We start from the raw sequence: 14,489 nt of genomic DNA, 5'->3' as shown, positions 1-14,489 counted from the left end.
CATGCTAGACAGGCAATATAGCCTAGTTAAAAGTACACCCTCTAGAGTTAGACTTACCAGCTATGTGAACTTGAGCAAATCAGTAAATCTCTTTCAGCCTCAATTTTCTGATCTGTAAAATGGGGATAACAATAATACTTCCCTCATAGGGTTTTATAAAGATAAAATGAGACAATTCAAGTGCCTTAGCATAATGCCTGTCACATAATAAATATAAGTTATTATATGCCAAGTATTGTGCTAAGTACTTTAAATGTGTAATTTATTTTAGTTCTCACTACCTCCTTTGGAGATAGTATTATTTCTGTTTTTCAAATGAAGGAACTGAGGTTCAGAGAATTTATATAACTTGCCTAAAGTTAGCTAGTACAAGTTAGAGCCAGGATACAAACCTAGGTCTCAAAAACCAATACTGTTATCGATTATATATATATTGATACCCTAAAAGTATAAAATTATACATATCTTTCATATGTGAAGTATGATATAATTAACCAATCATAAGTAAATAATTTGGAAAAAATGTAATGACACTGAGACAAAATAGTATTCTGAAATTTAAATTAAAAACATCACATTTGGAGAAATGATTTTTACCTACCAATTTAATGTCCCTTTAGAGACTAAAGACATTTCTTGAATAATTTCTTCTTCTATACCACTTTGAATGATTAAATACTGTATCTTGATAGGATACAGACAGGGTTTAATATGATCAGTTATATTACCTACAAGTATTTTTTTGTTTTTTGAGACAGAGTCTTACTCTGTCGCTCAGGCTGGAGTGCAGTGGCATGATCTCGGCTCACTGCAACCTCCACCTTTCAAGTTCAAGCAATTATCCTGCCTCAGCCTCCTGAGTAGCTGGGATTATAGGTGCCCACCACCATGCCTGGCTAATTTTTGTATTTTTAGTAGAGATGGGGTTTCACCATGTTGGACCAGGCTGGTCTTGAACTCCTGACCTCCAGTGATCCACCCACCTTGGCCTTCCAAAGTGCTGTCATTACAGGCCCGAGCACTGCACCCGCCATAAGTATTCTTATATGGTATTTCTTTCTTCTTTTTTTTTTAAAGAGACTCACTCACTCACTTTTTTTAAGGTCTCACTCTGTTGCCCAGGCTGGAATGCAGTGGCGTGATCATAGTTCAATGCAGCCTTGAGCTCCTGGGCTCAAGCAATCATCCCTCCTGAGCTTCCTACGGCTGGGACTACAGGTGTGTACCACCACACCCCCAGCTCCTTATATTTATTTATATATTTAAATAAGTATATTTAAATAAGTACATTTAAGGAAATAAGTATATTTACTTAGTCTCTGTAATTCTGTTGTCTTCTCTTTTTTATTATCTCCTTCATTAAGCTTCTACTGAAAATGGAGGCCCTCTTGGGGGTTTATGGGGATTTAGCAGGTAGATTCTTTTCCTTAATAACTCATCAATCCTTAAGCCTGTACCCGAGAGACTCAAGACAATTAGGAACTCTACAAATTAAGGAACATGAACAAACCTCTCATGAAATTACAACAATTAAAAATAAAATTTAGAATGTTTAATATCAAACCTAACAAGTAAAAATTCAAATTGTTTCATTTCCTTAAAATTGGCTAGCCAAACTCATTCATAATATTTAGCAATGTGAATTTTTGGTATAAGATGAAGTAGAAGGATTTGTAACAAAATATACACAAGCACAAAATTAGGTAACATGCTACTGAAATGTCACCTTGTTCTTTCCTTAAGACATGTATGCTATACTTTAAAATACTAACAAAAGCTGAATACGCTATCTCTACGAAATTGTGGAAAAAATTAACATTAACTTTAAAGAGTTGGTGTACCCAACAATATTAAAACTGTTATTTTAAAATAGTTTTCTTCTAATTCCAATATTTCTTATGAGAAATTCAAATTTTTTGGGTATTTTTATCCTAGCAGTGAGTGCATTTAACAGACGGTAAATCAGAACCAGACCTGTGTAAGGTAATTTAGTGTATGAGAAAAATAACGCAATGAGAAATGTGATGTTCTTACACTGACGCCATTTTTTCTTTCCTATTTGTTGCTTGCTCATCGGAATAAAAAAAGTGTGTCAAAGCTATACATATACAAAACGTGTCACAAGTTTCTATTGTTTATTTTGTGAGGTAAAAGAGAAATATATTAATCCAAACATAAAACAAGAAATCTATGTAAGTCTATTTCTGAAAAATCTCCACTCTATCATTCATCATTCAGTAAAAGAAGATAAGCCACAAAGGTGGCATTAGTCTACAAGGTACCTTTAAGATATTCTGTTTTCATCAATCAGAAATTATGTAATATGCTGATTTTGATAGAAAAAGACACGTTAAGGTCATCTGACAGAAAACTGCAGTGATAAATAAATAAATGTATGACGGCTATGTGAATGGTGTCTTCTTAGATGAGAATTTCTCAACTTTTACAGTACAGACATTGTGAATTAGTATTGTGGGGGTTGTCCTATGTACTGTAGGAGGTTTAGCAGCATCTCTGGCTTCTACCCACTAGATACCAGTAGTATCCTCTCCTTGTGGTTACCAAAGATGTCTCCAGACACTGCCAAATATTCCTTGGAGGTGAAACTACCCCTGGTAAGAATGACTGCTTTTGATGGAGTACCCTTGTATGAGTGTAAAACTATATGCAATGGCACTGCTTAGGCACAGATGTGTTAAATGACTTGCTTATTTCATGTAATAGCTTAGCTAATGAAGTGAGATTTGAAATTAGACTGCATAAAATCATACTGCATGTCTTCCCTCAGAATCTGAGATTCAACTCATTTCCAGGTCTGTTAGAAAACACTACTGAATAATGAAATAGTGTTCTGGAGATCTCTTAAATATTGAATCAATAAAAAACATTAAGAAAAAAACATTAAAATACCTTTCTAGCATTTCTTCTGTTAATCAGTTGAACACGTTCTTCTCCAGTGAGACTATTCACATCTAGTTTATTGGGGTTTCTGCAACGGTGTCTTTTTTGTTTGGGCCTTCCCTCATGAAGCTGCATTCTCTAAAATATATAGATAAAGACATATCTTTAAAGTCTTTAACTGTGCAAAACAATTCAAGATATTAAAATGAGCTGATCCGAGTAATTTAATAGCATTTACCTTTTGGTTATTTACATTTTAAAAATATCTAAACTTTTTTATTTAATTTTTTTGAGACAGGGTCTTGCTCTGTTGCCCAGGCTGGAGAATAGTGGTGTGATCACAGCTCACTGTAGCCTTGACATCCCAGGCTCAAGTGATCCTCCCACCTCAGTCTCTCAAGTCACTGGGACCGCAGGTGTTTGCCACCATGCCTGGCTAATTTTTTTTATTTTTTGTAGAGATGAAAATTTTGCCATGTTGCCCAGGCTGATCTTGAACTCCTGGGCTCAAGCTATCCTCCCGTCCTGGACTCCCAAAGTGCTGGGATTACAGATGTGAGCCACCGTGCCTGGCCAAACATTATTTTAATAAAAAGTATCACATCAATCTTTTCTTCAAATTATACGTTAAAAAAGTTAAGCCTGGGCAATATGCCGAGACCCTGTCTCTACAAAAAATCAAAAAATTAGCTGGCCATGGTGGTGTATGCCTACAGTCCCAAGTATTTGTGGGGGCTGAGATGGGAGGACTGCTTGGGCATGGGAGGTTAAGGCTACAATGAGCCATGAATGTGCCACTGCACTCCAGCCTGGGCACAAAGTGAGGCCCTGTCTCAAAACAAAAACAAACAAAAACCCAACAACTCATATCTAGCAATAAAAATAAAAACTCATCCCATCAAACCATGCTACTTCTCTATATAACTATTAACAAAACAGGGCTTAATGTTTGCAGGTATTTCCAGCCAATTAAAAATATTTTCAGGAAACCAATGCTCGAATTCTTCAGCTTAGCATACCAGTCCCATCATGGCCTGAACCTATTCAATTCACCTCTTCTGTTCATTGTTCATTTACTATTACCCTACTCACTCCTCCACATACTCTGGAATATTAAACTAATCACTGTTTTATGAATATGACTTACAGTCATATCCTCTTTTCTTTTTTTTTTTGAGATGAGTTTTGCTCTTGGCTCCCGGCAACCTCTGCCTCCCAGTTCAAGAGATTCTCCTGCCTCAGCCTCTCGAGCAGCTGGACTACAGGCACCTGCCACCATGCCCAGCTGATTTTTGTATTTTTAGTAGAGATGGGGTACCATGTTGGCCAGGTTGGTCTTGAACTCCTGACCTCAGGTGATCTGCCCGCCTCAGCCTCGCAAAGTGCTAGGATTACAGGCGTGAGCCACCACACCTGGCCATCTTCTTAGTAATTCTATATTGCCTAGAACATCCTCCTCTTGTGTTAACCTGGTCAATGCCTACTTACTCTTTTTTTCATCCACCAGACGAATATCAGCTCTATTTTCTTTATCTTTCTTCAGAAACTACTCTGCCTAGGCAGAGTTAATTTTTCTTACATCTGTTCCCATGAGACTTTATACATACCTTTATTATAGTATACTCTCCACCATGTTGTAATTATTTAGCTACAGAAATATTACAACAGAGTGTGAGATCCAAGAAATCATTAATGTAAGGTGATTTTTACATAGGAAAATGCTTTTCCTTGGGAAAGCCGACAAGTTACATCTTATAATCTTTAGAGGAACAAATGCTGCCCTTAAGAATATGTTTTCAAAGTCTTTACAATAAAGTAATATAAAATATTATGATAAAATATTTGCAGGTAAAATGATGAATGGATATACAAAGTTAAAAAGTTAATAAAGGCCCTTTTGCAGTGATAAAGAGAAAGGTATGGCAATTCTTCAGAGTCTAGAGTATAGGTATAAGGGCAAAGATTTTATATTGTTTACTGCTATATCCTCAATCTTTTAAAATAGTAGTACATTGTAATCACTCAATAAAAAATTGTTAACTGAATAAATAAATGAATGTTATCTTCAACATGTTAAGAAGTTACAGTGTTCAACTCAGGATTCCCATTATTTTTAGAATTGCAATATTTAGCCAGGTGTGGTGGCTCACACCTGTAATCTCAATACTTTGTGAGGTTGAGGTGGGAGGATCGCTTGAGCCAGGAGTTTGAGACCAGCCTGAGCAAGATAGTGAGAGCCTGTCTCTACAAAATAAAAATTGAAAAAATTAACGATGTGGTGGCCTGTGACCAGGCTGTTCTCAAACTCCTGAACTCAAGTGATTTGCCCATTTTGGCCTCCCAAAGTGCTAGGATTACGGCCATGAGCCACCATGCCCAGCCTCATCTTTGATTAACATAAACTCACTGTGCATCTGGAGAGGCATAGAAGATATACTCATAGCTTGAAGAAGAGCTAAAGAGGAGTAGTTTGGATTTAAGAGTTTGTTTGCTGAGTGGACTTGGACAATTTACTTACAACTTTAGTGTTTTAATTTCATTTAAAAAACAGTTATAGGCTGGGTGCAGTGGTTCATGCCTGTGTTCCTAGCACTTTGGGAGGCTGAGGCAGGTGGATTGCTTGAGGCCAGGAGTTTGAGACCAGCCTGGCCAACATGGTGAAACCATGTCTCTACGAAAAATACAAAAGTTAGCTGGGCATGGTGGTGTGCTGGGCATGTGGTCCCAGCTACTCGGGAGACTGAGGTGGGAGAATCACTTGCATCCGGGAGGCAGAGGTTGAAGTGAGCCAAGATCATGTCACTGCACTCCAGCCTGGGTGACAATGCGAGACTCTGTCTCAAAAAAACAAAAAACAGTTATAACAATGCCACATAATCAAGTTATTGTGTTAAATGAAGTAATGCACGTTGTGTGCATAAGTATGTCAGCATAACTGCAGGTACATAGTTAAGTTTCAATACACGTTTACTATAATCATTATTATTTTAAAATAAACTGCTCGAGAAAGGATTGGAAGTTTTGTACCTTAGCAACCTTCACTGGGTCTAACATAGTTCTCTATATTGGAAGTAATTTTTATTATTAAATACTCATTGAATGCAGAATGGAAAAATGGAAAATAACATTGTATTTGTATCATGGGAAGGATGGCAATTATTTTTTCCTGCTAATTCTCCTAGGTCTTAGGCAGAGCACATATTTAGCATAAGTGGATGAGAATTTACGCTTCATCATGATAGATCTGACAATTCATAGCAATAAAATATAACAAGAGTTTTAAGGTGTCACCTACAGGAATAAAAGCTCCCAAATCTTCCACATAACCTGGATGCTCCTTAAGCCATTTTTCCAAATCCTTTCTCTTTGGTGCATCATCTCCTGCAAGTCTTGTTCCATCTTTAAGATTAATAACTGGAACTGGACTTTCTGTATCAGAAATTCCTTGAGGCTGAGTATAGGATAGTGCTGGATTTATCCCTGTGGAGATCTGTGAGGAGGTTAAGCCTAAAGAAACCTGTAAAAAAACACCAAATGGAATCTTTATTTCCATACTTTATCATTCTAATACTGGTTCAATAAAGCAATTATTTTTGAAGAGAAAAAATAAGTTGTTGCTAAAAATTCTGCTAAATCTTTTAAACTTAAAATTTTTATCACTCTTGGACAGTGCTAAGATTCTAAGATATCATCTAAAACTATATGGCATACTTCTAATTTCCTTATTAATAGTCTATAAAACATTCACAAAACAACAATATGTATATTTACTAGGATTGAATTTTGAACCCAAGGATCAGTTTTCAAGTACTGCTTTACTTACATGATTAGGTGGTTTACTTCTGTTAAAAAAGAAGATGTCAACACCTTCTACATTCTTCCTCCTTCCTCGCCTTTTTTTGACTATAGGCTGGTTGTCTAATATCACACCATTGGCACCAAGGGTTGGTTGAATGGAAGTACCTAATTGAATTAAAAATGCAAAATGGTGATACAAATTTAGTTCTTAAACAAATTGAAAGTAATCCCTTTCCTAAATATATGTTAGTTCTTATTTTATACATCTTTAATGTAGAAACTTTTGGACTAAAAATATCATCCCCACCTCTCATTTAAAAACCTGAAGAATTACAACCTAGGCCTCTTTCCATTTTTGACCAGTCTTCTCTATTTTTTTTCCCGATATTTACACATCTTCTCTTCCTTCCTTGGAGAAGGAAGCATGCCTTTTTCCTAGGGTAACATTTTCCTAAGATAACATTTCCCCTTTCTTTGAACCCATTAGTTCCTATAATTTCAAAAGCTTTTTTTTTTTTTTAATCATTTGTCTCTGCTTTTTGTGCCAAATATCTTTTTCTACATTATGCTTTTTTTTTTTTCTTGAGACAGAGTCTCGCTGTGTTGCCCAGGCTGGAGTGCAGTGGCATGATCTTGGCTCACTGCAAGCTCCGCCTCCCAGGTTCACGCCATTCTTCTGCCTCAGCCTCCCAAGTGAGGCACTGCACCCGGCCAGATTTTTCTAAACTTAAAAATATGGCCTAACTCAAACAAACAAATGTTAAACTTTTGGCCGGGCATAGTGGCTCACGCCTGTAATCCCAGCACTTTGGAAGACCGAGGTGGGTGGATCACCTGAGGTCAGGAGTTCAAGACCAGCTTGGCCAACACGGCAAAACCATGTCTCTACTAAAAATACAAAAATCAGCTGGGCGTGGTGGTGGGCACCTGTAATACAAGCTACTTGGGATGCTGAGGCACAATAATCACTTGAATCCGGGAGGCGGAGGTTGCTGTGAGCCAAGATCACGCCACTGCACTCCAGCCTGGGCCACAGAATGAGACTCTGTCTCAGAAAAAAAAACACTGTCCGTTTTATAACGTCAAAACTTTTAAAAGACTGATCTCTCTTGTGCTCCTTTTTTTCATAAGTAAATAGTTCTTCGATTTCCCATAGTCCATTCCCACCCCAACCTACTTAAGGCATTTTCTTTAAGATATAAGTAACTTTTTAGTCACCAAATTAAACTGACTTCTCTCATTTCGGTAGGCACTCAACAAAAATGTCTGCAGGGGGTATGAATGAAACAGTTCTGTGCATTCATCAATTTTTCTAATAGATATTTTATTAAGTAGCTATGTACTAGGCAGTATGATGGTTTGAAGATGAATAAAACACTTTTTCTTAAAGAGTACCTAATCTTGAATTCTCTTATTAAAAGGACATATTATTAAAGGTGAGATGCTTGTTTAAAATAGTTTACATGTTTATAACGAAAAATGCATTTTCAATCATTCAAGGATAATTTATTGAGGAAGTCCTGTGTATTCCTGAATAAGGTGTTGCCTTCTGGCGAGCTGTGTAACTTCGCAGAAGTCATAACCTTCCTCCCATCTCAGTTTCAAAAAGGTACTTAGTTCATATGGTAAGTTCCATTCTGTTTCATACTTCTCATGTCTTCCTATTCTAACACAAACGAACTGCTTTGAATCAACATGATTCTCAACCTCTGACCCCAGTCCTAGGTCTGTTTTTGATGCTTTCCATAACTTAAGATTCAGCTTTCCTAAGCAAGATTTGATCTACACATCTGTCCCAGTAAGAATTTACACACTAGCAAGGTCAGTCTCATCACAAAATCACACCATTTTCCTGACATCCAGTCTGTTTCATGCTATTCCTTGCCCTTCTTTTACCCCTTCTAACAACCCTATTTTCTAGAAAGACAATTATTTAGTTGTCCTCTTATCAAATCCTGTTCAATCCCACTTCTACAGGACTCTGGCTAAGTTTCCAGAAAGCAATGACTTTCCTCTTCTCCAGCGTTTATTAACTATAATGTTCTATGTAGCAAAATATTGAATGTATTGTCTAATATTTTAATGTGCATGTCTTGTCTACCAATCAACTAAAAGGAGGAGATAGTGTCTTACATTTCTTTTACTTTACCTTTAGTGTAATCCCTGTACTATATAAAAAACAGAAGTACTTAATATAATTATCTATGAAAAAACATCTGGTTTCTACCAAAGTGTACATTTACAAACATATTCTATTCGACTAACTCTTCATTTTAATTATATAATACCCTGACTTATTTCTGAGGCTGATTTTAATAAACATTAGCAATTCATTTAAGCCAGAATCCAAATGTAAGATTCAACTTTGAAGTCTGTGTTGTCTTTATTTTAGATGCAAATAACACTATTTTAAAAATAGCTTCTTTGTATTGAATGCTTAAGCGCCATATACTGTACTAAGCTTTAGAAATGCTATCTCAAATCATCAAAAACAAAACAGAAACAGAGAGGGATTATTAAGCTCATTTTATAAATGAGATGGAAACATTAAGCCACTTGCTCAATGTCACAATATCCAGTAAATGACAGAATTAAAAACCCCAGGTTGCTTGGTTCTGCCATCCTCTATTCACTACTCCAGGTAGTTTCTGGAATGAACTCTTCAGTTTTGTCTTCTTGTTATAATCTATGCTATTTTACTGTCCTTCATTAATGAAATTACATTACATCTGGTATCTTTACTCAAGGCTTTCCAGGGGGTAATTACACAAGAATACAAAAGGCACAGCCTTTGGAAAATGAAGAATTGTAATAATAGCATCTGTTAAACATCTAATTCTAAAACCTATGAGTACCAAATTTTAACATCTGTTTGGCATCCCATTGTGTGCCAAGCTCTTTATTGGCCACTATATATATATTATTTTATTTAATCCATCTAACAATGTCATCTCTCTCATCCCCACACCCTTCATTTCACAAACAGGAAAAGTAAGGCTCAAAAATGTTAACAGATTTCCCAAAAGTAACGTAGGAAGAAAGATCTAGGTTTCATATTTCCAATTATTAAGATGGATGAGATAAAATGCTTAGATAATAACTGTATCTAGGGTGAATACTTGAGGTTTTAAATATTTTGTATAGCCGCAAAAGTCGTGTTACTTTATTATTATTATTATTTTTCTTTGAGATAGGGTCTTGCTCTGTCACCTAAGAGTGCAGTGGCACAACCATGGCTCAGGTATTCCTCCTGAGATCAAGTGATCCTTCCACCTTAGCTTCCCAAGTAGCTGGGACTACAGGGGCATACCACCATACCCAGCTAACTTTTAAATTTTTTTCAGAGATGGGTCTTGCTATGTTGCCAGGATTGGTCTTGAACTCCTGGACTCAAGCAATCCTCCTGCCTCAGCCTCCTCAAGTCCTGGGATTACAGGTGTGAGCCACCACGCTTGGCACAATTACTATTGATATTATTATTCTTATTCTTATTCTTCTTCTTCTTATTATTATTGTTTTTGAGACAGAGTTTTGCTCTTGTTGCCAAGGCTGGAGTGCAATGGCCCGATCTCGGCTCACTGCAACCTCCGCCTCCCAGATTCAAGGGCTTCTCCTGCCTCAGCCTCCTGAGTAGCTGGGAATCCAGGCATGTGCCACCACGCTTAGCTTTTTTTTTTTTTTTTTTTGTATTTAGTAGAGACAGGGTTTCACCAGGTCAATTAGGCTGGTCTTGAACTCCTGACCCTCAGGTGATCCACCTGCCTCGGCCTCCCAAAGTTCTGGGATTATAGGCATGTGCCACCATGCCAGACTCCTACTATTGATATTATTAAAAACAGTATTATTTACCAAAGAATTACTTAGAGGCAAAGGCTAGACAATCTTCAGCTGCAATAGCAATAAAATGTTCAGGCAGTAGAAATATCAATCTCACTTTATAGTGTAGTTTTAAACAGTAAGAGTAGTGGTATTATTAAGCCCCACTTAGGTTGGGCAAAAGAGCCCATAGCTTATCTTCCCCATTTGTTACCATTTTCTGGTGGAAAAAAAAAAAGGGCTCCTTGATAACAAAATTGTTAACTGTAAGGCATAATTTGGGTGACTGTAATTGTAAAGCATAATTTGGGGGATTTATTTGTCAGTAATAGAAGCATTGCTAATTCATATTTGAACTGTAATTCATACATGTCTAAAGGTCTACTAATTGGAAAATTACATTGAATGGTTAATGAATCCACAAGAGACCAAACTGATGCTGATGAAGCTAAACTAATTTATAATTTAAGAAGTGGTAATAGCAGCATTTGGAAATAGTGATCAAGACAACACTCATAATACAGCATGAATTGCTTGGCAACTAGACTTAGAATACTGAAGTACAGTGTTTAGCTTTATGCACAAAGAAGGTATAAAGGAAATTCGAGACACTCATCTGCTTGAATTGACAACTAGTACTTTAGGAGATCAGTATGTTGTGGTCCACACATTAAGACTCAGTTGATCTTGAGTATCATTCTCAATTTTTTTTTTTTAAGACGGAGTCTTGCTCTGTTGCCCAGGCTGGAGTGCAGTGGCACAATCTTGGCTCACTGCAAGCTCTGCCTCCCGGGTTCACGCCATTCTCCTGCCTCAGCCTCCCTAAGAGCTGGGACTACAGGCGCCCACTACACACCCGGCTAAATTTTGTAGTTTTAGTAGAGATAGGGTTTCACCGTGTTAGCCAGGATGGGCTCAATCTCCTGACCTTGTGATCTGCCCACCTCGGCCTCCCAAAGTGCTGGGATTACAGGTGTGAGCCACTGTGCCCAGCCTCTCAATTTTTTTTTTTTTTTAAATTTTCATTCTCAGTTCTTGACATCACACTTTTAGAGGAACACAGATAAAATACTAAGATAAAACAAAAACAGGCTGGGCGTGGTGGCTCATCCTGTAATCTCAGAGCTTTGGGAGGCCAGGTGGGAGGATTGTTTGAGGTCAGGAGTTCAGGATCAGCCTAGGCAACATAGTGAGACACTATCTCTACAGAAATCCAAAACAAAACAAAAACTAAAACCAATGTCTAATGTATTCCTCAATGCCTACAGAGTACACAGCACATGGCATCAATTAGGTATTTAATAAATATTTGTTGATTCAAATTGCCAAAAGATTAGAAGAAAGACAGTTTGGAGGGGAGATCTGATAACTGCTTTCAAAATGCTAAAATTTATCATGTAGACACAGGATTAGGTTAATTATGCATTGCCTTTTAAAGACAGAACTTCGATAATTAAGAAGATCCTATAGGAGGCAAAATTTACTTCCAAATAGAGGCATTTTCTGACAATTTGAGCTGCCCAACAATAAAAAGGGCTAATTAAGGAACCTTGTTTCTATAAGTATTCCATGAGGATGAATGATTACCTTTTAGGGATTAGTCACAAACAACACCTGTATACTGTAGATGCCTGGACTGTACAATTTCTAAAGTCTTTTTAAAACTTCTCTTTTAACTTCTACCAATCACCATTAATTTGTGATACTGAAATGCAGTTTGAACTTTTACCTGTATGAAGCAACTTGACAAAATGATGTTCCCACCCAACTACTCAAGGCCCCAAAATGAAAACTGCCCTTTATGTCATGTTAAAAGTTCCAAAAAATATTTATTAAGATTTAAAATTATATTGATTACTTTATAGGCTTAAGAGGCTGCAGCAAAGGAAAAATAAATTTTTGTTACAAGCATCTATAAAAGATTTGGACATGACAGAAAATATTTCATAATAAGACAATTATTACTTGCATATTCACCTGATACTGGTATGGATTTTGGGAAATTGACGAGGCTGGTCTCTGATGCATTTTGAAGCTCTCGAAGCCGAGTGAGGTACTGCTGCTGCCCCAGAGCACCATCTTCACCATCAAATGGTCTTTTCTGAGCAAGCCCTTGCTTCTGAAATGTCAACTTCAAACCACCTTCCTGTTAAATAAATACCATTATTAAGACAGAAAACTGTTTAAAAAAAAAATCTTACTGCAGGACATTAAGAGGAATTTTTTTTTTACTGAGGAAAAAAATAATTTTTTACTGAGAAAAAAAATGAAGTAAAAATCCTGAAACATCAAAGTTCATTTCTCATTCATAAATCAAATAAAAACATTTTAAATCAATTTCTATAATAACACCAAATTTTCTATCTTGAATGAAAAAAATACAAGTACTCTACACATTTTTCTGAGCAAAACAAGGTTTTACATGTGACTAGTACATTGTAACATTTTCAACTTTAGACATACATCTCTATGTACATTAGTCATATGACATTTTGGAGGACATTACCTATGTTTTAGACAGTAGGTAATAAGTTAAGCTTCAAAAATCATTAAAAAATGAAACATTACTGATAACAGGGCATGCTAAATGTTTAAAACAGAAAGTACACTGACATACCATTTAAATACTATATAAAAGAACCAAAACAATTAGAAATTGTCACACAGTTTAAGAAAGCATTTTGATTAGAACTATGTTCAGAAGCATAAGGAGAAAAGCATTATTTAATGACGATCCCTCTAGTAGAACATTCAAGTTTAATAACCTGGATATCATAAAGAAAATAATCCAAATACCAAGAAACAGGTATGTGAAGGAAGGAAGAGTAAGAGCAGGCAGCCATTTGCAGGAAAAGCATGCTGCACACCGCAATCGCAATCAGGCCCTAGGGCAATAAAAATACACATACGTCTTTGATTTTCACTGTAAACTCCTTTTCTCGTACATGCTTCTTCACCTTTGACATCTGTGTTGACTGATCATGTTCTTCTTTAACACCAGCACCTGGGGGAGTGGGTACACTGGGCTCACTGTATTCTGTAGCTGCTCCAGGGCTGTCCAGCAGTTTTGTGGTATAGAAAGAAGCCACTGTGTTAGCATCATAACTTCTTCTAGCTGAAGGCCACTTTCCTTTCAGAACTGTTTGACAAATACTGTCCAACCTGTTGATCATCACACGATCCTAGAAAAGCGTGCAACATCAAAGTATAATTTTAATAATTAGATCAGAACTTTGGAGATCAAATAGCTCAAGAGTCTTTATGGATTTAACCCTAGTTCAATATATGTGTATGTGCTATGCATACATATTCTCACATACATATATTACAATTCTGCAACAAGTTATTTGAGTACAGATTCCCTTTGGTGAAGTTCAAAAATATTATACCATAAGCAGGCATGGTGGCTCACACCTGTCTGTAATCCCAGCACTTTGGGAGGCCAAGGTGGGAGGACTGCTTGAAGCCAGGAGACTGAGACCAGCCTGGGCAGCATAGCAAACCCCGTCTCTGCAAAAAATTAAAAAATTGTGCCACTATACTCCAGCCTGGGTGACAGAGTAAGACCGTGTCTCAAAAACAAACAGACAGACAAAATATTATACCACAAAAATAGTTTTTTGTTATAATTAAAAAGTAATAGAAACGCCCAATAAAAAGTTCAAACAACTTAGACGTATACAGAAGAGGAGAAAAGCCCTCCATTCTCCCATTTCCCAACCTCATTCTTAAAGGTAAGTATTCCAGCACTAGTCTAGTCACATAATGGAAGACAAATTGGTTGGGCACACTGGCTCACACCTGTAATCTCAGCACTTTGGGAGGCCGAGGTGGGCGGATCATTTGAGGACAGGAGTTCGAGACCATCCTGGCCAACATGGTGAAACCCTGTCTCTACTAAAAATACAAAAATTAGCCAGGCAGGGTGGTGGGTGCCTGTAATCTCAGCTACTTGGGAGGCTGAGGCAGGAGAA

General features: G+C 36.9%; 1 protein-coding gene and 1 long non-coding RNA gene across 17 annotated transcripts in view; one reads left to right on the top strand and one right to left on the bottom strand.

Moving 5' to 3' along the window:
• The window catches only part of LOC105494102 (chromodomain helicase DNA binding protein 9), a 276,902-nt gene that overhangs the window by 6,216 nt on the left and 256,197 nt on the right, over positions 1-14,489 (bottom strand). For 7 of the 11 annotated variants that reach the window (XM_011762222.3, XM_071084529.1, XM_071084530.1 and 4 more), the window contains 5 exons: positions 13,425-13,697; positions 12,493-12,661; positions 6,725-6,864; positions 6,197-6,418; positions 2,911-3,039 (listed from right to left, as the gene is read on the bottom strand). In XM_011762222.3, coding sequence (XP_011760524.1) covers positions 2,911-3,039; positions 6,197-6,418; positions 6,725-6,864; positions 12,493-12,661; positions 13,425-13,697 — 933 coding nt within the window. Of the gene's footprint in view, positions 1-1,344; positions 1,452-2,910; positions 3,040-6,196; positions 6,419-6,724; positions 6,865-12,492; positions 12,662-13,424; positions 13,698-14,489 lie in introns of those variants that run through there. The other 4 variants (XM_071084531.1, XM_024796634.2, XM_024796635.2 and 1 more) reach the window with 2 other exon arrangements.
• The window catches only part of LOC112428924 (uncharacterized), a 47,225-nt gene that overhangs the window by 11,958 nt on the left and 20,778 nt on the right, over positions 1-14,489 (top strand). For 2 of the 6 annotated variants that reach the window (XR_011616465.1, XR_011616462.1), the window contains exons 2-3: positions 1,104-2,615; positions 8,200-8,308. This is a non-coding gene — a long non-coding RNA (uncharacterized lncRNA). Of the gene's footprint in view, positions 1-1,103; positions 2,616-8,199; positions 8,603-14,489 lie in introns of those variants that run through there. The other 4 variants (XR_011616464.1, XR_011616461.1, XR_011616463.1 and 1 more) reach the window with 2 other exon arrangements.

Source organism: Macaca nemestrina, chromosome 18 (genome assembly GCF_043159975.1).
Source record: "Macaca nemestrina isolate mMacNem1 chromosome 18, mMacNem.hap1, whole genome shotgun sequence".
NCBI lineage: Eukaryota > Metazoa > Chordata > Mammalia > Primates > Cercopithecidae > Macaca > Macaca nemestrina.
The sequence above is the reverse complement of the archived record's forward strand: the minus strand, read 5'-3'. Positions and strand labels throughout refer to the sequence as shown.